This window comes from Leptosomus discolor, chromosome 1, assembly GCF_034619465.1.
Source record: "Leptosomus discolor isolate bLepDis1 chromosome 1, bLepDis1.hap2, whole genome shotgun sequence".
Lineage (NCBI taxonomy): Eukaryota > Metazoa > Chordata > Aves > Leptosomiformes > Leptosomidae > Leptosomus > Leptosomus discolor.
In genome coordinates, this window is record NC_141391.1 from 100183901 (window position 1) to 100201878 (window position 17978).

Consider the following 17978-nt stretch of genomic DNA (forward strand, 5'->3'; position numbering starts at 1 on the left):
ACTCAAGATGAGGAAAAAAGAACAAACAGGTTTGTTCAAAGGCATGTAGGAGGAATTGTATTTCTTTTGGAAGAAGTCTTCTTCTCCCGCAGGGCAAAAAGCACCCTGTAAGAGAACGAAAACTCCTTGCAAATGGGAGGAAGCTAAAGGGAAGAACTGCATCTGCTAGATTGCTCTTTGCCTTCTGTCAGGAAAAAAAAGAGTAAGTAAAGAAAATAAAGATTGATTCAAAATTCATCAGGCCAAAGAGAGGCAGCACAAGTGGGAACAGGTCTCTTTAGCCTAATAATCAGGCATCCAGCTGAAGGAGAGGGGGAATTCTGGTCTCTGCACCTGAGACTGAGTTTTAACCTGCAACGATTTCGTGGAAAACACTTCACTTCTTTTGTGCACTTTACTCAGAGGGCCAAGGTGGGAAATGGGCACTGGAAACCCTCCTGTGACAGAGCAATCCCACCCCAGACCTTGCCATGCAGGCAGGTCAGTTGTACATGAAGCGGGGCAGGAGCTGTTGCTCCACCACTGTCCCCTTTGGCTGAGCTTGAGGAGGGCGAGTCGAACCCTGGTTTTCCAGAAAGGAAGGGTATGGCCACCAGCTTTCCAGAGAGGTCATAGGTTTTAGCCCCTGTGTGTGTGGCCTTTGGCCCCATGTGTGCACACCTGGGATGGGGCTAGAAGAGCAGGGTTAGCCAGCCCTGATACACAGTGGTGATGGCCTGGGAGGGATTCACCACTCAGTGTGACGGCTCCCTCCATTTCCAAACCATGTGCTTCTGGCTCAGCTCGCCCACCTCCCTCTAAGCTCTGGATTTCACTCTGCAGCCCAAGCACTGAAGGTTAAGTAATGCATAGACAAGCCTGTTTTCTTTTGTGGTTCTGCTCACAGTGAAAGAAAATAATGAACAAATAGTTTTTGTATCTTCAGGCTTCAGAGGAACTGTGTCAGGACTTTTGCATTTGCACTTTCATTTTAGGTTGTGATGCAGAAAATCATGGCAAAACTTTTATATGAGAGTTAGGGCCATTTTGCTAGCTACCTAGAGAGCATCTGGGAAAAATACCTTCCAAAGAACATAACCTTTTGCATGTGCAGAGATTCATTATACTTGTTATACTTGTTATTCATTATATTTTGTTAAGATCATAATTTACATTGTAAATGCCAAGAGAGGTAGAGGCAGAAGGAAGAAAATGGTGGGATTTGATGCCTCTTCCCCAAACCACAGAACTATCTTAAAACTCCCCTATTCATAAATGAGACTTATCACTTGAAAAATCTCAATTTGCACAGAGAAGATTATGCTGTCACTGGCCAACCTATTTTATTTTTTAATAACTTCCCATATTGTGTGGTTCTAGACTACACATCACATGGCACACATTGCAAATGAGATAGATACTAGATATCTTTCTCAAAGATCATGCACCCTGGGCTGAATTTTTTGTTCTTCTTCCCTACAGGGAAACATTTTATTCTCTTTTAGCATTTTGAGCATTCACGTATCTAGCACATGACATACTGTTGCAGTCACATGGCTGCATGAACACACGTGGTTCAACTAGAACTCCACTTCACACAGTGAAAAAGAGAAACAGGAGACATAGGATAAACTCCGATGACTGAAATTGAACAATTCTTTACTCTGTCAAAATTTGCACCATCCTTGGAGAGGGGTCATCTTAAAGGCTTTCCATTAGTGCTGTGAACATGTAAATTACTTTTTAGTTCTTCCTTCCTTTTTGATTCCAGGAGGATTTTTTTTTTTTAGTAAGAATATAAGAAGTTCCAGTGTCATTGACATTTATAGAGTACTGTAGTTTCAGAGTGCTTTAATAAACCCTCTTAAGGGCCCAATGCTGTGTTTTCATATTGTACAAGCTGCTGCTGATCTTGTTCATTGCCAGGTGTGGTCCTGCATCACAAGTGTGCTGGCCCACAACCTACTTGTGGAGAGGAAAAACCCAAAAGAGATTTGTCAGAACATCACCTTGGTGCTGCTAGTTGCATGCACAAGGGTGAGTGAATGAGTTTTATACTAGAATAGCAGCAATCCCGTCAGAGAGGCTAAGTCTTGAAGTGTTTTGCCTGGGGCCACCCAGAAACCTGTAGAAGAGATAGGAACTGGAAACAGAAGAAGAGCTGAATCCTGAAGCAGCCCTCTTGGTCCTTAGCCGAAGAACAGCCACCTTGGCTCCAAGCAGGGCCAGAAATCCCAGGCTAATGAGCAAACAGTGAAACCTCCAGGCTTGCAGATGATACTAAGTAGTTTGAGTAGTCAAATGCCACTGTGCTGTCAAGGAAGTCCAGGAGGACCTCACAACACAACATGAGTTGACAAAAAGGTGGCAGGTGAGCATCAATATAGGTTAATTTAAAAAGTAGTACACCCAAGGAAAACCAACCCAAACAGGGTGTATGTGATGCTAAGCTCAGAAATGGTAGTTACCAAGAAATGGATCTCAGTTGTCACTGATAGCTCTCTGGAATCAACAGCTCGATGTGCAGTGACTGCCAAAAAGCCAAGAAAGTGTAAGTTACCATGATGAAGGGTACTGAGAAGAGAACTTTGTTTTTGCTGCTGAGTAAAAACCTTGGTGTACCTCACTTCAGACCCTGGGTGAGGTGCTGGTCTCCAATGCTTGAGGACAAATTAACAGAGAGTAGCCAAAGGGCCTCCTTCTAAGTTGGACAAGGCAAGAAATCCTTAAGTCAGTAGTAAAAGAAATGGGCAGGGTGCACTCTCCAACAGGCCAAACACCATGGGGGGTGCTGGGGGACCACATGCAGAGAGTGGACAGGTTTACTCAATCCTCCTCTCACTAGTGGAGATACAGTACTTGGATAAGTGATCCATCATCTGCCCCATTCCTCTTCCTCTTAACCTGTACCGGACAGTGGCTGACAGCCAAGACCTAAAGCGAGTATAAGAATAGGGTGCAGTAGACAGATGTTTCCCAAAATAGCCTCCTGGAGATTGAGAGTTTGTGGCTCACAGAATTCCCAACACGGAGGTGGTGTTTTACTTAGGATGGGATTCTAACTTTTTTTTAAAAAAATTTAAAAAAAAAGTAAAGTGAAGGTTTTGAAGTCAAACTTTGTTGTTAGAGGTGACATGCCAACCATGGGTAGGTGCCAACTGCAAGACTTTGACTGCTGTCTCATGAGCAAAGCTGGCAGCTGGAAGGGCAGGGAGGCATGTCCTGAAGAAGGTGAAGAATTTAGCCAGACTACTTTCAACAGCTTCTTTGATGCTGGGTGGCTGAGAAAATGGAGTGGTGTTTTCTGTGTGCTCTGTGACAAAATATCCTTTAATAACTGTCTCTGGGTCACACTGGGTTGACATGTTTGAACCACTGCATTGACCCAACCCAGTGCAGAAAACCAGGTTTTGCTTCTGGAAGACACACTGCCATAAATTGCATGACGTCGGGATACTTCATTGCTTCTGCTACCATGAAATTTCCTTTTCTGCTGAGAGAAGAAAATAAACAACTTCCCTTTAGTCTCCAGGTTGAAACTAACACTGGTCACACACACTAGAGGCAACTAAGCTTTCAGTCGAGATGAAGAAACAGTCCTGTGTTCAGGGAAAACAGACTGAAAATGGAACTTGTACAAATTGAGAGGGCAGTCAGGGCTCTGCAGCCATGACGTGAGAAAGACACCCAGGGGAAAAAAAACCACATTCATTGTGACAGACCGTACGTTACTTCCTGTAAAATAAGGTGTATCTCCCCTCGTTAGAATCACAGCTCACAGGCAGGTAATACATAGCAGTACCTTTTTAAGGGTGTTACCCAAAGCCCAGGAAATCTTGTTGGTTTGAGGGTTTCTTTCCTACTTTTGCCAAACTCTGGGTCAGCTCGAGGGATTGCAGCTCTCTACACACTTACATCCTCTTCATCATTAGTGCGGGAGCAGTCTGTGGGCCAGCACCCACTGAGATGCATCTAGGCCTGCAGCAGTGGCTCACATGAAGGGAGGAAGGATATGGAAGGCTTCTATTCCTTCACAGTGATGATGAAAAGTAAGGCTGAAGAACAGTGCTTGCATCTGTTCAGAGAAGACCCCAGCCATGCTGCAAGACACACACCTACCATTTCAGCTCCATCCATTTAGAAAGGCACATTCTCAAAAAAACCTCATCCTTTTTCCTCTAAATTTTTAACATGCTGCCAAACCAGGGTGACTACAACGAAAGCAACATCAAGATATGACTGCAGCTTGGTAGGAAGATCAAGAAGCCTAGAGGAAGCACCATATAGATATATTTTTTTAATAACTACATTTTCTACTTTTTAAATATGTGCTTAACATCAAATTTTCCCATATTTCCTGCTTTTCTGTAAGGTGGATCAAGGGAGAACTGTATGAGCTAGACAGGACAGTAGGCTTCCATTGTACAGGATAGGATCAGGAACAGTTTAAGCGTAAGTGGTCTTAACATGCCTCCGTTCTTCCATACGTTTACCCACCAGTTTACACAATGATTCACTACACAATGCAGAACTGCTAGGTTTCTCTCAGAGGCACAGCACAAAGATATTACCTTGAATTTGTATCACAGAGTGCTTGCATATGTTTAGCTTGGTTTGAGACCATCAGCTGATACCCTCTTGCAGAATTCTCTCCAAGCTTCCCACCCCCTAAGTCTGGCTGGGTTTGTTTTGGTTTTTTAATCCTGTAGAGGTTTAGGGGATGGTGGTGGGATGGACAAGCATTAAACCAACACAAACAAAAAAGGAACTCCTCTGAAACTTTTCAAATTAAAAAGCACATCCACTATTTTCTTGTTCAAGAGGTTTTAATGAAGACTCATATTTTTTAAACCTCTCACACTGTACAACACATTTAAATGTACATCAAGCTCAGATAAAAAATAAAGCTTTCTTACAAAGTACATTTTTCCAGTGAATTTTTTTCTTTTTTTTTTTTGCAGTAAAAATAGCTGCTACATAAATCCCTCCTGATCTTTGAAAAGGAGTCACAGTATTTCCAAAAATAGAATTCATATTTTAATCATACAGGATAAACTGCAGGAAGAAGAGACAAGTCAACTGAAAAAATAAGGCTTGTATATAAATTTTTTTAAAAGGACATGCATAGAAGTTGAAAAACATATGCCATTTATAAAGGAAAAAACGTAATTTTGTCCATATTAGTATTTTCATTTTCAGTTACAGAAGAAACCACAAACAGGCCCTTTATGTCCCAGAATGTAACATTAATTCCTTGTAAAAATGCCAAAACGCACAAAGAAGTGCCAGCTTCAGTCTTGGCAAAATACTGAGCCAGCCTTCCCTCCCTGCTCCCCCATTTCATATCATAGGCATACCATATGCATGCATACTGAGCACTTATGTTGTCTCTCAGGCCAATTAAATATTTGCAGAAGGTTGTATATCATAGACAAACATGGAAAAAAACCCCACATTTGATAGCTTTACATTCATCCTATTTCAAAACACACATACAATTAGTTTAATTTACACTATACAGTATCTGTTAAATAGGAACATTACAGAGTTTCAAAAAGAATCACAGAATATATACAAACTGAATATTGAAATGGTACGATTTTCCTTCCCTTCTTTAAAGGGTCTTTTTTTGTTAACAGTTGCTACATCTGGTTTTGGACACAGAGTGTTTATGTACCTATGCAGCACATGTCTGGAGTAGTAATAATAATAAAACGTGCTTTAGAACAAAACTAATTCTCCTTACTGCTTATTTAAAATAAATTAGTTTTTTTTTTAAATAAATTGTATCACATAAGATGTAAGCAAGGACAACAGTATTTTAAAATATCTGCGCGATAGTTCCGCTGCATCACTGGTTTCTCATCCAACCTTTGGTTTTAAAGCCAACCCATTACTATATGGCAGTGTTAAGTAGCCAAAACGCTTTATACGGCAGTACAGGCAGTCGAAATGCTTAACCCGAGAGCATTTCCATGTCTTCATGACAGAGCTAGGGTCTGTGCTGACTTCCATGCTGCTCAAGTGCCTGACACAGCAACACCCGAAGCCACTGATGAAATAAGGCCACTTCCTTCCAGTTCTCCCTGGTTACAAAATAGGTTAAGGTCCTTATTTCCCAACAGTTGCACCCATCTGAACAGCCAGAAGAACTGACCACAGACAGTTCCCAGACACAGTTCCAACACGTGATTTTGCCCCTGCAGCATCACGTCGTCAGGCTCAGTCCTCTGTGTCGGGCTGCACCCCCAGCATTGCGTGCAGCTCCTCCGCTGTGTACCCCAGCAGGTTCTGCAGGTCGCACACAAAGCGATACACGTAGCGTTTCCCTGAAGTCTTGTGGATGATGTTCTTGTCGTAATAGTAGCGTAGGCCTCGGCTGAGTTTCTCATAGTTCATTTTTGGCTTGTTTTTCCTCCTTCCCCACCTCCGTGCCACCTGTCAGTCCAAAAAGAAAGCAAAATGCAAAGGTATTTATTCAAGTCATGTTCTTCTAGTCTGTGGCTGATAAACACAGTTATTAAAATCCTTTCTCAGTCAGAGCATTTTATTTGTTTTGAATGTCCTGAACTCAGATAAGAGAAGAGTTGGTGACTGACCCCACAACTGAACAGGCTCCAACACAATTGTCAGCAGCAGCTTCAGGAGAAAGTGGCTGATAGCAAATAACAATGAAAAAGATGCCTATTTGTAGCACATGGGCCAAAATGTGTTTAAAGGAGATCAAGTTAAGGGGAAATATAGTCTTCTCTCTCACAAAGACACCATTTAACTGTTAACTTGTTATTGAGAAGCATGGGACAGCTCTTTCACTGGAAGTCAAATAACAGGACATTCCTTGGAGTTAACAATTTCCCCCCCACCTTTTTTTTTTTATAAAGGCTCCAGTGAACTTTATATCACATCTCTTAATACAATAACTTTCCCACTGATAACAGCATCAGAAAATGAAAATGCATTGTATTTAGTTTTTAATGACCAAAGCTATAAGCTCCCAAAATATTTCAAAAGCAGCACTACCATATTTGCAGTGTATCTAAAAGGGCAATATGCAGGGTGCATTTTCCCCATGCCTTCATGCAATCCCAGGCATTGTTAATTCAACTGCCTCTAGTAAGCTAATCTACAGTATGACACTGTCAAACTACGACTTGGTATACTACCTTTAAGTTTCAAGCTATACAATGTGTTCTCCTAACTACAAGCAAATGCCAATATTCCTGGGTGGGAGGAGAAGGGGGAACATCCCACAGCAATCCTGACTGTACAATAAAGCATTTGTAGATTAAGATATTTCAGCAAGGGTCTGATCATGTAAATGCTTTACACTCAAGACTAGGTCCACAGATGATGGATCAGACCCTAAATCTTTCTGTTCATCACAATTAGCCACACACCTCATCAGGGTCAGCAAGTTTAAATTCCCATCCATCTCCAGTCCAGCTAATGAATGACTGACAGGACTTGTCAGTCAGTAACTCCAGAAGGAATTGCCATAGCTGTATAGGTCCACTGCCTGTTTAGAGAGAGGAGGAGAGGAGAATTAATACTTCTGCAAGCTCTTACCAGAACTAATGTATGTGACCATACTCATATCACAGGATAGATCTTGTAATTAATCTGTTTCACCTTTTTTTTTTCCCTTAAGATCAGAAAGAAACCTAAGGTTTTTCTCTATAACACAAATCTGTTCCTAAACATGTTAAAATTAAAACAAGTCAGCTTTTCCAAGGAAACACAGGATTTGACACAAGCCATGTCTTTCCCTTTCATATAGATTCCTTAGCCCTCACTCCCACCTCCTATCAGCTGCATTTCAAGCTCCAGGGCTTGTCCTGCAGTCCTTGGCTTGGCATATGTTCTAGAGGAAAAACTGATTTCAGCAAGGAATATAGGATCATCTTAACAGGTAAGCCAACACCTGTGGAAACTCTCAAGTGTGGGAGATACTGTCCAAGTTTCCCTCTTTTCCAAACAGATCAAAAAGTGCATTTGATTTTTATGCGTTGATATTCCTGCCTGTTCTTGGTTTAGATGGATAGGCCTATGAGACTTTCTTTAGTAGTATTTAAAATTGAAATTCTTCCTGAGTAGTGGTTTCTGACTAAGTTGTAAGGCATATCTTACAACTATACAACTTTATCACCATGGTACACATTTATAGAGAACATTGATGTTACATAAGAAGAGGAGTGACCATTTTGCTTCACTACTTACCAGTAAAGCCAGCTAGACTTGCTGCTGGTATAACTGGTTTCCCTTGCTCTACAGGATCACTTCGTTCTTGAATATAGTCTTTGAAAGACATTGTAGGTTTGCTCAGACACAAGGACTGGCTACAGTCATCTTCAAAACTCTCATAGGATGGCACACGCTGTAAATCCACTAATGACGACTGGCTGTTCCAGGACTGTAGCATCGAATCTGAGCTTTCATAACTTTCTGCACCACTGTCGCTAGATTCATGTTCTCTAAGCTTGCCTTTATAAAACAAACAAACAAAAGAATTAAAAAAAGAGAAAAAGGGTTGGTTGTTTTTTTTTCCTCCCCCTCAATCTAGCTTGTATATATAAATTATGCAAAGGAGGAAAAGACATACAGACTATGGCCTTGGACCCATGTTCATCACGCAGATAATGACTCACCAGAATTATCTATCAGCAAGTTCAGATTGCTCCTTGGGAAATCTTGATTTACTGCACAATAGTTCACACCAACAGCATCTGCTTGGGTTTTAGGGAACAATGAAAACTCTTGCTCTGGATTGAGGAGATTTGGTCCTGTGGAGGTCTGACAGACGTCAGTTAGGAGGCTGGGTTTGGGATAACCAAGGGCTTTAGGGTATCCAGGCATTTGTATACCATATGAATTCTGATCTACATTAACAGCTGAAGAAAGAAATAAAAAAATTAGATAATTTTCCTGGCAGACCCTTAGACTAATACACCTCCAGCACCTCACTACAGATGTGCTGTCAAGAACTAATTTTCCCATGAAAACCTAAGAGTAATAGATGACACTGACCTACTGGAATGGCAACTGAAGTTGGTGAGAAGATTCCCATCTAATGGGCTCCAAATCAGATTCTGTAAATCTCCCTCTATAACTTGCTGACTACAAATATGTCTACTGTTTGTTCTTCAAGGAAACTACAGGGCTACAGAAAAAGCTGGAGAAGCTTAAGCAGTTTTGAGTAAGGCCCTCATCATTGATCACTGTAATAAGGTTGAGCTGGAGACTGACTGTGGTAGAATAAAATACAACACCAATCTCACAATCTGAGGGAGCTAGCACCGCTAGCTTTCAAAAGCTCTATTATGCTTCCACAGTCTTCAAAAACACCTAAACATAATTCTTACTGCTCGCCAGTGATGCTAGTTTTCGACTGTTAGCTAGAGGTGGGAGTGGTCATTCTGCTCCACAGATGTAGGCTTTGGCATACAAAGAGGAAATTAGATTTTCTCAAAGCCTTTGCTCTTCAAAAGATTTCTGATGTGAATTAGATGACAAACAATACTAGGAAAGAAGGCTGTAGCAATTGAAGTCAAGTGTTCTCCTCAAGCACAGTAACTATTCTAGTGCTTTTTTGTTTGTTTTTAAACCAGGATCTGTGACATGCTTAGAATAAACCAAGAGATGTAAAATGTCAAATTTCTTAAAATACTTACTTAAAGAATTATTATTGACCCAGTGAGGAACTGAGGTGAGATGAGAGTTCTCCACATATTGATCCTGTGTTTTCTCTTGGCTGTCTGGGGAGACAAGGGGGGGAAAAAAAGAAAAGAAAATAAAATTTTGTTTTATAGTTTTAAAGATCCGACATGTATGCCACGAAAAGCTTCTGACTCTCTTGAGTATTTTGGCATCATCATTCACACAAATTTTACTAACACACTGCATTACATTCTCTCTCTTGAGAAAAACCACGCCAAAAAACCTAACCAATTTCCAAGAGGCTTGAAAAGCGTTGTACCAATTGAATTTTAACATTAAACTTAGAAACAACAATAACTGCAGTGTGCTTTAAGGTCCAAGTCCTTAATGTAAGCAACTACTGAATGTTACACTCCAGACCCAATGGAACTCACAGGGCACTGCATGTAGGGTTTTACATGTCTTTGACTTCTTTACATCCATTCACTGAATTACCTCAAAACACTACATTAAAGGAACAAAATCAAAAACTAGTAATAAGAAGTGAACAAATTTGTCCAACTCCTGGTAAAAATTCTGTAATAAAATTTTTGTATTTGTAATCTCCTTTATTTCATTGATTATTCCAAATAAAACCTGACTGCGATAGGTACTCTGCCTGAACACAGAATGATTTCTGCAGATACCTGCATCTGTGCTTTGCATACCAAGGATGTATTAAAAGTTCTGATAATGCTTTTATTAACCAAGTTTTAAAGATAATTTTGAGTTTTCATATGTAATAAAAGCCCTTCATAGTGAAACAAGTGTTGAAAGAGTCACACTTCTGTTTGTTATAAGAGCCTTAAAACAAAAGCTGTTTCTAGCTTTGTAACTACCTTTTATCATCTGTTCCAGGTGTTCCCACAGAATATCACCCACATAGTCAGGTGCCAGTTCCAGAAAACGCTCCTTGCCCAGATTGCACAAGTCTTGGCCACTCATAAGAAATTGATGGAAGTTCACATTTGCCAAGCTAAACTCATTGGTAGCCCATGAAAGCCACTGACAAACTTGCTGTTCAGTCCACAACCACGGATCTGCAAGACAAAGTATCCAGCATTTAAAGATGACTCCTGACCTTTGTCAAATAGCCTTCATTAGAAGGCAGTGAATGAAAAAAATTGTTTACCCAAGTTATTTAGTTGTGAATGAATTCAGAATGAAAGTATTCTTGAATTTAAAAAAAAACCCAAACCAACAACCAAAACGCCACCAAATCCAAAAATACAGTCCTCTCTTTTCCTTCTGCATACACTTGTGATCAGAGATATCCTCAGCTTACTTGATTCTCTCTTATGCTGCCAAAGCATGAGCTCTCCATGCACCCATTTTTAATACCAGCAAGTCTGGTCTTTCCAAGTCAAGCTGTGCCAGATTCACATAGGATCCATTCTTGTATTTCCTACTGACATCATTCTTTCTCTTTTGAAAGAGCCGCTATTCAGCCTCCTCCTTAGCATTAAAAAAAAGAGCTTATAAATAGAAAACACTTACTATTTGGGATACCCAGCCGACACTGTTCCTTTGTGAAACCACTGAAAGTATCTTTCAAGGCCTGACTCATCACAGCCTTACTGCACGGGGTTAACAGAGGCAATTCACAGTTGTTCGACTCTACAAGAAAGAAAAGAAGTGGAGGGAAAAAAGAAAATAATGTTAACTTTTAGGCCAGAGAAAGGAGTGACAGGTTTTTCCTGTGCTTATTTGAAGAATAAGAAAAGGACGTTAGAAACTAGGTATTTTAAAAACAGAAACAAGCAGCATGGATCCATTTTCTGATATATCAAGTCAATCTTGAGTCAATCTTTTCCGATATATTAAGTCAAAGACTTAATATATCAACACTAAAATCTCTGTGCTACTGGTTTAATAAAATTGCATCACGCTAAATTAAAGCTCTGCAGCTTTCTATGACGTAGATCCTCATTTACTCTTAGTGGTAACACAAAGTGCCTTTGTTGCAGGGAAACTTCACTATTACTTTTTTTTTTTTAAGGAAATATGAGACTGCTTATTCCTATTTTGTCACCTACAGTTTGACCTCAGATTTCCTTGTACTCCAGAAGTTTTCCATTAGTTTGAGAGCTAAGTAACTGTTAGCAGGGTTATGAAGAATCAGCTCACACTATTTAACACTGCTTTCCAGTGGACTGCATTTCAGACCTCCCCATGCATCTCTCAGTCACCCAAGTACATGGTGTGACAGATTATTCTATTGTCTGAACCAAATAAGTGTGACTGGTAACAAGCTGGAACCCATTGTCTAAATAATGCAACAAAATCTAAAGTCAGCACCATTCTATGCCAGTATAAATTAATAATCTGCTTAACTGATTTTTAAAGTTTCAAATTTGTCCATTTTAAGGACAAATTTGGCTTCTGCTCAGCCTTTCTTACTGGGCAATTTTCATCAGAAAATGCCTCATTTTACCCTGAAAGAAGGACTTCTAAGTTGAGCAAAGCCAACCACACTGCCTAGGTGTTCAGATTAGGAAACCTTTTACTGATATTTTGTTTGCAATTGGTGTCATTAAGCTAGGGGTAATTTGAAGACAACTTGACCAACTCGCTATTGCATCCCTGAACATTTGAGAACCTCTGAGAACTCACACACAGGTTGCAATTGAAGGAGCTCCGCTGTGTTAGAGACATTAAACAGTGGCAGGGTATATAAAGGTGATGAACTTGGCAGACTCCAAGTCAGTTCATGGAGCTGTGCAGCTCTTATTCTCCTAGGCTATGTACAGGCTCCACTTGACCCAGCAAGCCAAGTGCTTAACTTCTGTTTTTACCACACCCATCCTCAATATCTGCTAGGACTTGCTTTGTTGACCAGAGTGGGTGACTGATTAGAATCACATTAGAACAAAGGACTGGTGGTTTTCAGAGGTTTGAGGAGGCTTAGTTTTTTCCCTTCCCTAAGGGGAGATAAAGGCAGCACTAGGAAAAATATCTACATTTTGGACAAAACTCCGTGTTTTGCCAGGGATTTTATGCAAGGGTTTGCGGAGAACTCTTGGTAAGTACTGTCCTACACACAGAAAAAAAACCACAAACAAACCACCAAAACAACAAAACCCCCCACCTCCAAACAACAACAAAACGCACACCAAAACAAATCAAAAACACAAAACCCCAAAAAAGTTCTGTAAACTTCCCCACCCCTGTTTTTAAGGTATGGAGTGAAACAGACTGGGATTTAACACCAGAGGGTCAAGAAAGGACCTTGCAGAATACTTCCATTTTAATTATGATTGAGACGTTGCAAGTTTAAATACACATAAAGCTTTTTTTTAAAAAAAATTTTAAACTCTCTTAGCTCTGCTTTAATACCTACTAAGGCTTCTTCCATGGACAGTCAGTCTATTAGGCTGCTGAATCCCAGATCCCATTCCTTTTCAGTACAGGGAACAGCAACTCACACAGATAAAATCAAGAACATACACAGAAGTCTGTGTACTAAACCACTTTTTTAGGGAAACCCATGTTGCACTTGTAGGAGTATAGCCATGAAATATTAGACCCCACGAATTTCTTCCTGATCTGCTGACTGGACTAAGGAACAAAGTGAAGAGTTACCATAAGAAGTAGAATCAAATCCTGTTGGCACTTCTTGAAGTGTTTGATCTTCATTTAGTGAGAAAAAATATCCAGCAAAGAGAGAGTTTGAGCTATCGAAGGTGTCAAATGCTGGTTGACGCTGCAAAGCAACAGAACAAATAAAAAACAACATGAGCATTTTGCTACAGCACTGTCAATTGCATTGCTAGGAAGTGGCTGGGTTAGTTTTCCCAGATTTGGAGATCATGCACAACCACTATCTTGAATCAGCTAACTTGTGCCTTTGAAATATAAACACTACAATAGCATAGCCTCTTGTACATGAATACAAAACAACTAACATTCAGACCACAGTGTTAGGTGGGTGGCATGTTCCGCAGGTTACAGTAAAGCCAAGGATATTCTTAGTTTTCCTGTAATTGAGGCTTTTAACAATAGAGAACACATGTGTGTGTGTGTATAGATGTATAGATAGATATTTATTTCCAGGTACATTTAAAATAAACTCTTAATTCCTTAACCTTTTAAATTGATTAGCCACTTGATGATTACTTGATGGCAGAGGCAGGATCAGTAAATTGTGGAAAAACAACTGTCAATGCAAGACCTACAGTAAATCTATGCAGGTTTTGGGTGGGTTTTTTTTTTGTTTGTTTGGGTTTTTTTTGTGGGGTTTTTTGTTTTTCTTTAAAGGAAAAATTTAACCTGAACCACGTCACTTGAAGCTATACAGCCAGCTTTACAGGACTTGAGGTAAGATGTTATACAGGACTTGAGGTAAGATGTTACTATTTTGCTGTGACTTTTGTACTTTTGAGTTACTGGATTTGCCAGCTACCACATTGTGCAGTCTTTCAAGTGCTCAGATGCTCAGTGAAACACTGCTAGTTTCATTATACAGAAAGGGATCAACAAGACCAATAAAAGCGTTCCAGATAAAAGTTGATTCTACTGATATATTGGCAACATTCAATAAATGTTCTTATATTTTGAAAACATAACTTCTTTCCAACTTGACTTGTGTCAATTATGTATGCTAGAAACACTCCAACTTTCACTAGTTCCCCCAGCCCCAGTAGTGTTTGGGGGGGCAGAGGGAATGTTAACAAAGGAGGAAACAACTTTAAAAACAACTTATGCAACTTGCCTGTTAGTCACAAGGAAACCATATCTCTAGTATCTAGAGGCACAGATGAATAAAAGTTGCCACTGAGATTTTTTTAAAAGCACCTGAGGATAGAATACTGTTTTGGAAAGCTACCGCTTGCTCACAGCAGCTACTACAGTTCAGGGAGCTGGAGACAGAGGCAACTTGCAAATGCTTTTTGTTTTAGGCATCCACTGGTCTGCCAGCTTCTGCCAAGGTAGAGGATTCAGTTGAGGACAAGGCAAAGATTTTTCAGGGTAGTATTCATGTGCAATGCAAAAAGCAACCTGAACTATGTTTCCAGATAGCAAACAAGTATTAGTATTTCCTTAAATTCCCTAACTTTCCTTTTTATGTCACCACAAAGTTTCAAGTGGCTTTGAGTCTTTTTACACCAGGTGCCTTATGTGTCGTGTGTCATCCTCCTCCTCAAATTACATTAACCCTAGTAAGAAATAAGGAACTATAATTTTTTAGTTGTATTTTATAACAAGCTGCAATGCATCCTAGTACATACATGAAAGCATAGACTCCACAGAACAAAAAGCTGGTTAAGCAAACAATATCATGCCTCAGTTAACTGGGTTCAGAAGTCTCCACTGAGCACGGTCCAGCAGAGAAACTGTGTACAGTTGGTTCAGGTAGCCCTCCCAGCTAGAGTCAAAGCCAACCAGTGAAAAGGCTTACATCCAAATGAAACCAGTTAATAACACTTTCCAAATCTCCTGGTAAAAGATTCTTTATACATAACTAGATAAAAGCACTGACTCATCACTAGTGCCTAAAAGAAAGGGCAAGTTCTTTCAACACAATCTGGAAACTCCTGCGTTTTGTGACCCTTATCCTGAGTCACTGGAAAAAATGCTGTGGCATGTGAATGAGTAAAATCCATACTGTGCTAGCTTCGTATTTCAAACAGGAGAAAAACTAATGTTTAAGCAGGTTCTTGATTTAATAGTAGTAAAAGGGGAAAAACCCACTGTAGAATTTATTCTGCTTGCCCTATCAGTTACGCAACCATTTTATTTGGCTTTTCAACATATATATGTAAGAGTAATTAGTACAGAACGAAATAAAAAGAAATATGAAAAGCTACAAAATAGTAGAATACAGGTCTCTATTTTGACTTAATTGTATGGCAACTGAATACTGAATAACTGCTTAGAACAACCACTGTGTTACAGAGCACACAGCTGTTAAGTTGGGGGATCTCTTGTGGATTTTGTTGTTGTGGGCAAGAGGAAAAGCTAAGAAGGGACATAAAATATCAGAGCAGTTAGCATACCAGAGTCTCACTAACTGATTCTTCAAAACATGAACGTTCCTCAAAGTTAATGAGAGCAGAAAGTGTCTACCTAGCCTTTATTTGGTTTACATTAATCAATGCTGTGTAAAAAAAAAGATACTGGGATTAAAAAGCAACTTGCATGAATGGGGAGGAGGGAAGCCCTTAAAGACTGAGTCTTCATAGTCTGCTTCTCATTTGCCCTCGGTTTTTAAGTTCCTTTCAAAACAAGGTAACAGATGCAGTCTATCTAAAGACAAAATGTATTTAATAACTATCTTTGGTTTCTTACAATGTGTTGAACTTCCATTTCACATAACTGCATGGAGTAAGTGAATAACCTACTTTTTTTTCATACAATGCTCTTGAATGAATCAGATTAACCAATCACATCAGAACAGCTCTCTGCCAGTCTCATTGAGTTAAAGATATAAAGACCATCCCTACTGCCAATCCTGTATCGCTGATTGAGGCAAAAGTTCCACCAACTCCAATGAATCTGAGCTCAGTTCTTGTCTACCTCTTATTTTCAAATTCTTAGGATTTGGGGAATGGAAGGAAGGAGGGTCCCTGGGGGAGAGGGTTTGGGGTGCAAGATTTACACCTTCCTATTTCAGATCTGCTTTTCACATCTCTACTGAACTCAGTGGGAGCAGTCTAGAAAGATTAGAGGTTACAAACAAACAATTAAAACCTGAGTATCTGTGTTCACCTTGGCATGGTTATACCATTCCTGTGCTAGCATTAATAAGAACACAATAAATGCATTAGGTGGGATATGCCCAGTTGGGTTTAGAAGATGACAGCTCAAGAGTACTCACCTTGAGCATTCCTCTGTACATGTTAGACACAGGAGCTACTTGATCCATGTTTCTGATCCCAAAATCACTCATCTGAAAAATGAGAGGTGTCACATGAAAAAAGTTACTACAGAGCATGTTAACAGATGCATCTCACTGCTCCAGTACAGACTACAGAACAGCTCTCGGAATGAGGTGCAGGGAAAGCTTTCTATATCACTGCTGACATCCTGACCACACAGGGCACAACTCCTGTCTTGCTTCAGCAGCTTTTTAACTGGAAGACCATTCACAGGCATCACTGATGTTAAAGTGCTATGAAATGAGCAAACTGGAGGATGGTTTGTTTCGGATACCCAACGTGAGGGTTTTTAGTACCTTATCTTGTTAGTCTGAAAAGCTTACAGAAGTCCTTTGTCCATTGAGTATCTATCACTGAGATATCTTCTAACTTTCACCCATTATCTTAAACATTCAGGTTTGTGTTACTTTTGCTTACTATATACCTGCTCACACACCATGATTCACTTTGGACTTTGGCTTTCAAAGGAAGGAAGAGAAGTGAGAGAGCCCTCACCAAGATACACATTCAAGTATTAACACTCACCCCTTTCCCCTTTTTATGAATAATCATTGAAGCCAATAGCCAGTATTAGCAACCTGCTTCCTTTACTAGGCAAAGCACCTCCAAACCATGTTAACTTGCACATTTCATAAACACAGGGTTAGCCTATTTAGAAAGCTTTAGAGGGCCTAAGTTTTAATTGAAAAGGGTTTAGGCAATAAAAAACCCTTTTTAAAGAGTCGATAATGGGACCACCATCTATATGTTCATGCTGCCAAAGTCAAAACTGTATCATATTGCCTTTACTACCAGAATAGGGTTGTGTGAGGCCTGTGTAACTTGTTCTCCTATGTATCACTTAAGTAAAACAACTGATAAGATTCACAACCTTTTACTGACCTATAGGAGAGATCAAACATAAGGAATAAAGCCAGTTTTATGGCCATTTTTCAGGTTTATTATGATGCTGTAATTCAGGTGTTGGTGAACAATAACTTATCACACTACACTGCAGATAGTTGTCTCTTAACAATTTTCCTCCTCCTTTTTCACAGCATTGGGCTAAACTCTCTTGCTCCGCAAAAACTGTCTGAAAACGTGCATTTGTATTTAAATGATCACATAGGACACTATTAATATTTCCACAAAACTATGATCTCTTACTGCAAGCAAGTTCTCTTGTTAGCCACGTTAACACAAGGCAAAACCCAAAATACAATCTTAAACTCAGGAAAAGATGGCAAATTAGGAACTCGACAAAATAAGCCCAGGCTGTTAAAATGACAACATATTCAAAAGCTGTCCATATAAGCGAAGAGGAAAATAAAAACATCCAACAGCCAAAGACAAGGAACCCTTTCATCCTCTTATGTAGTCGATCACTTAGGATTCAAGAGTCCTTAACCTGAAAGGCCCATTTCAACTTCACTGTTATCAGAGGTATGG

The 17978-nt window shown here is 39.8% G+C and overlaps 1 protein-coding gene across 1 annotated transcript; it reads right to left on the reverse strand.

Moving 5' to 3' along the window:
* Positions 1-5739: 5739 nt before the first annotated feature.
* On the reverse strand, positions 5740-16561 carry ETS2 (ETS proto-oncogene 2, transcription factor). Its single transcript, XM_009955397.2, has 9 exons — positions 16490-16561; positions 13255-13375; positions 11170-11289; positions 10512-10712; positions 9648-9731; positions 8625-8867; positions 8197-8460; positions 7377-7495; positions 5740-6417 (listed from the first exon to the last, which is right to left on the reverse strand). Exons 1-9 carry the CDS (start codon positions 16559-16561, stop codon positions 6202-6204), a joined length of 1440 nt encoding a protein of 479 aa, XP_009953699.1. The 3' UTR covers positions 5740-6201.
* Positions 16562-17978: the final 1417 nt, after the last annotated feature.

Coding starts and splice junctions, on each gene's coding strand:
- ETS2 (XM_009955397.2), bottom strand. CDS start 16,561: ATGAGTGATTTTGGGATCAGAAACATGGATCAAGTAGCTCCTGTGTCT. Junction 13,376..16,489: donor TGTACAGAGGAATGCTCAAG/GTGAGTACTCTT, acceptor GTTGCTTTGCAG/CGTCAACCAGCATTTGACAC. Junction 6,418..7,376: donor AACTTGCTGACCCTGATGAG/GTGTGTGGCTAA, acceptor TTGGACTGACAG/GTGGCACGGAGGTGGGGAAG.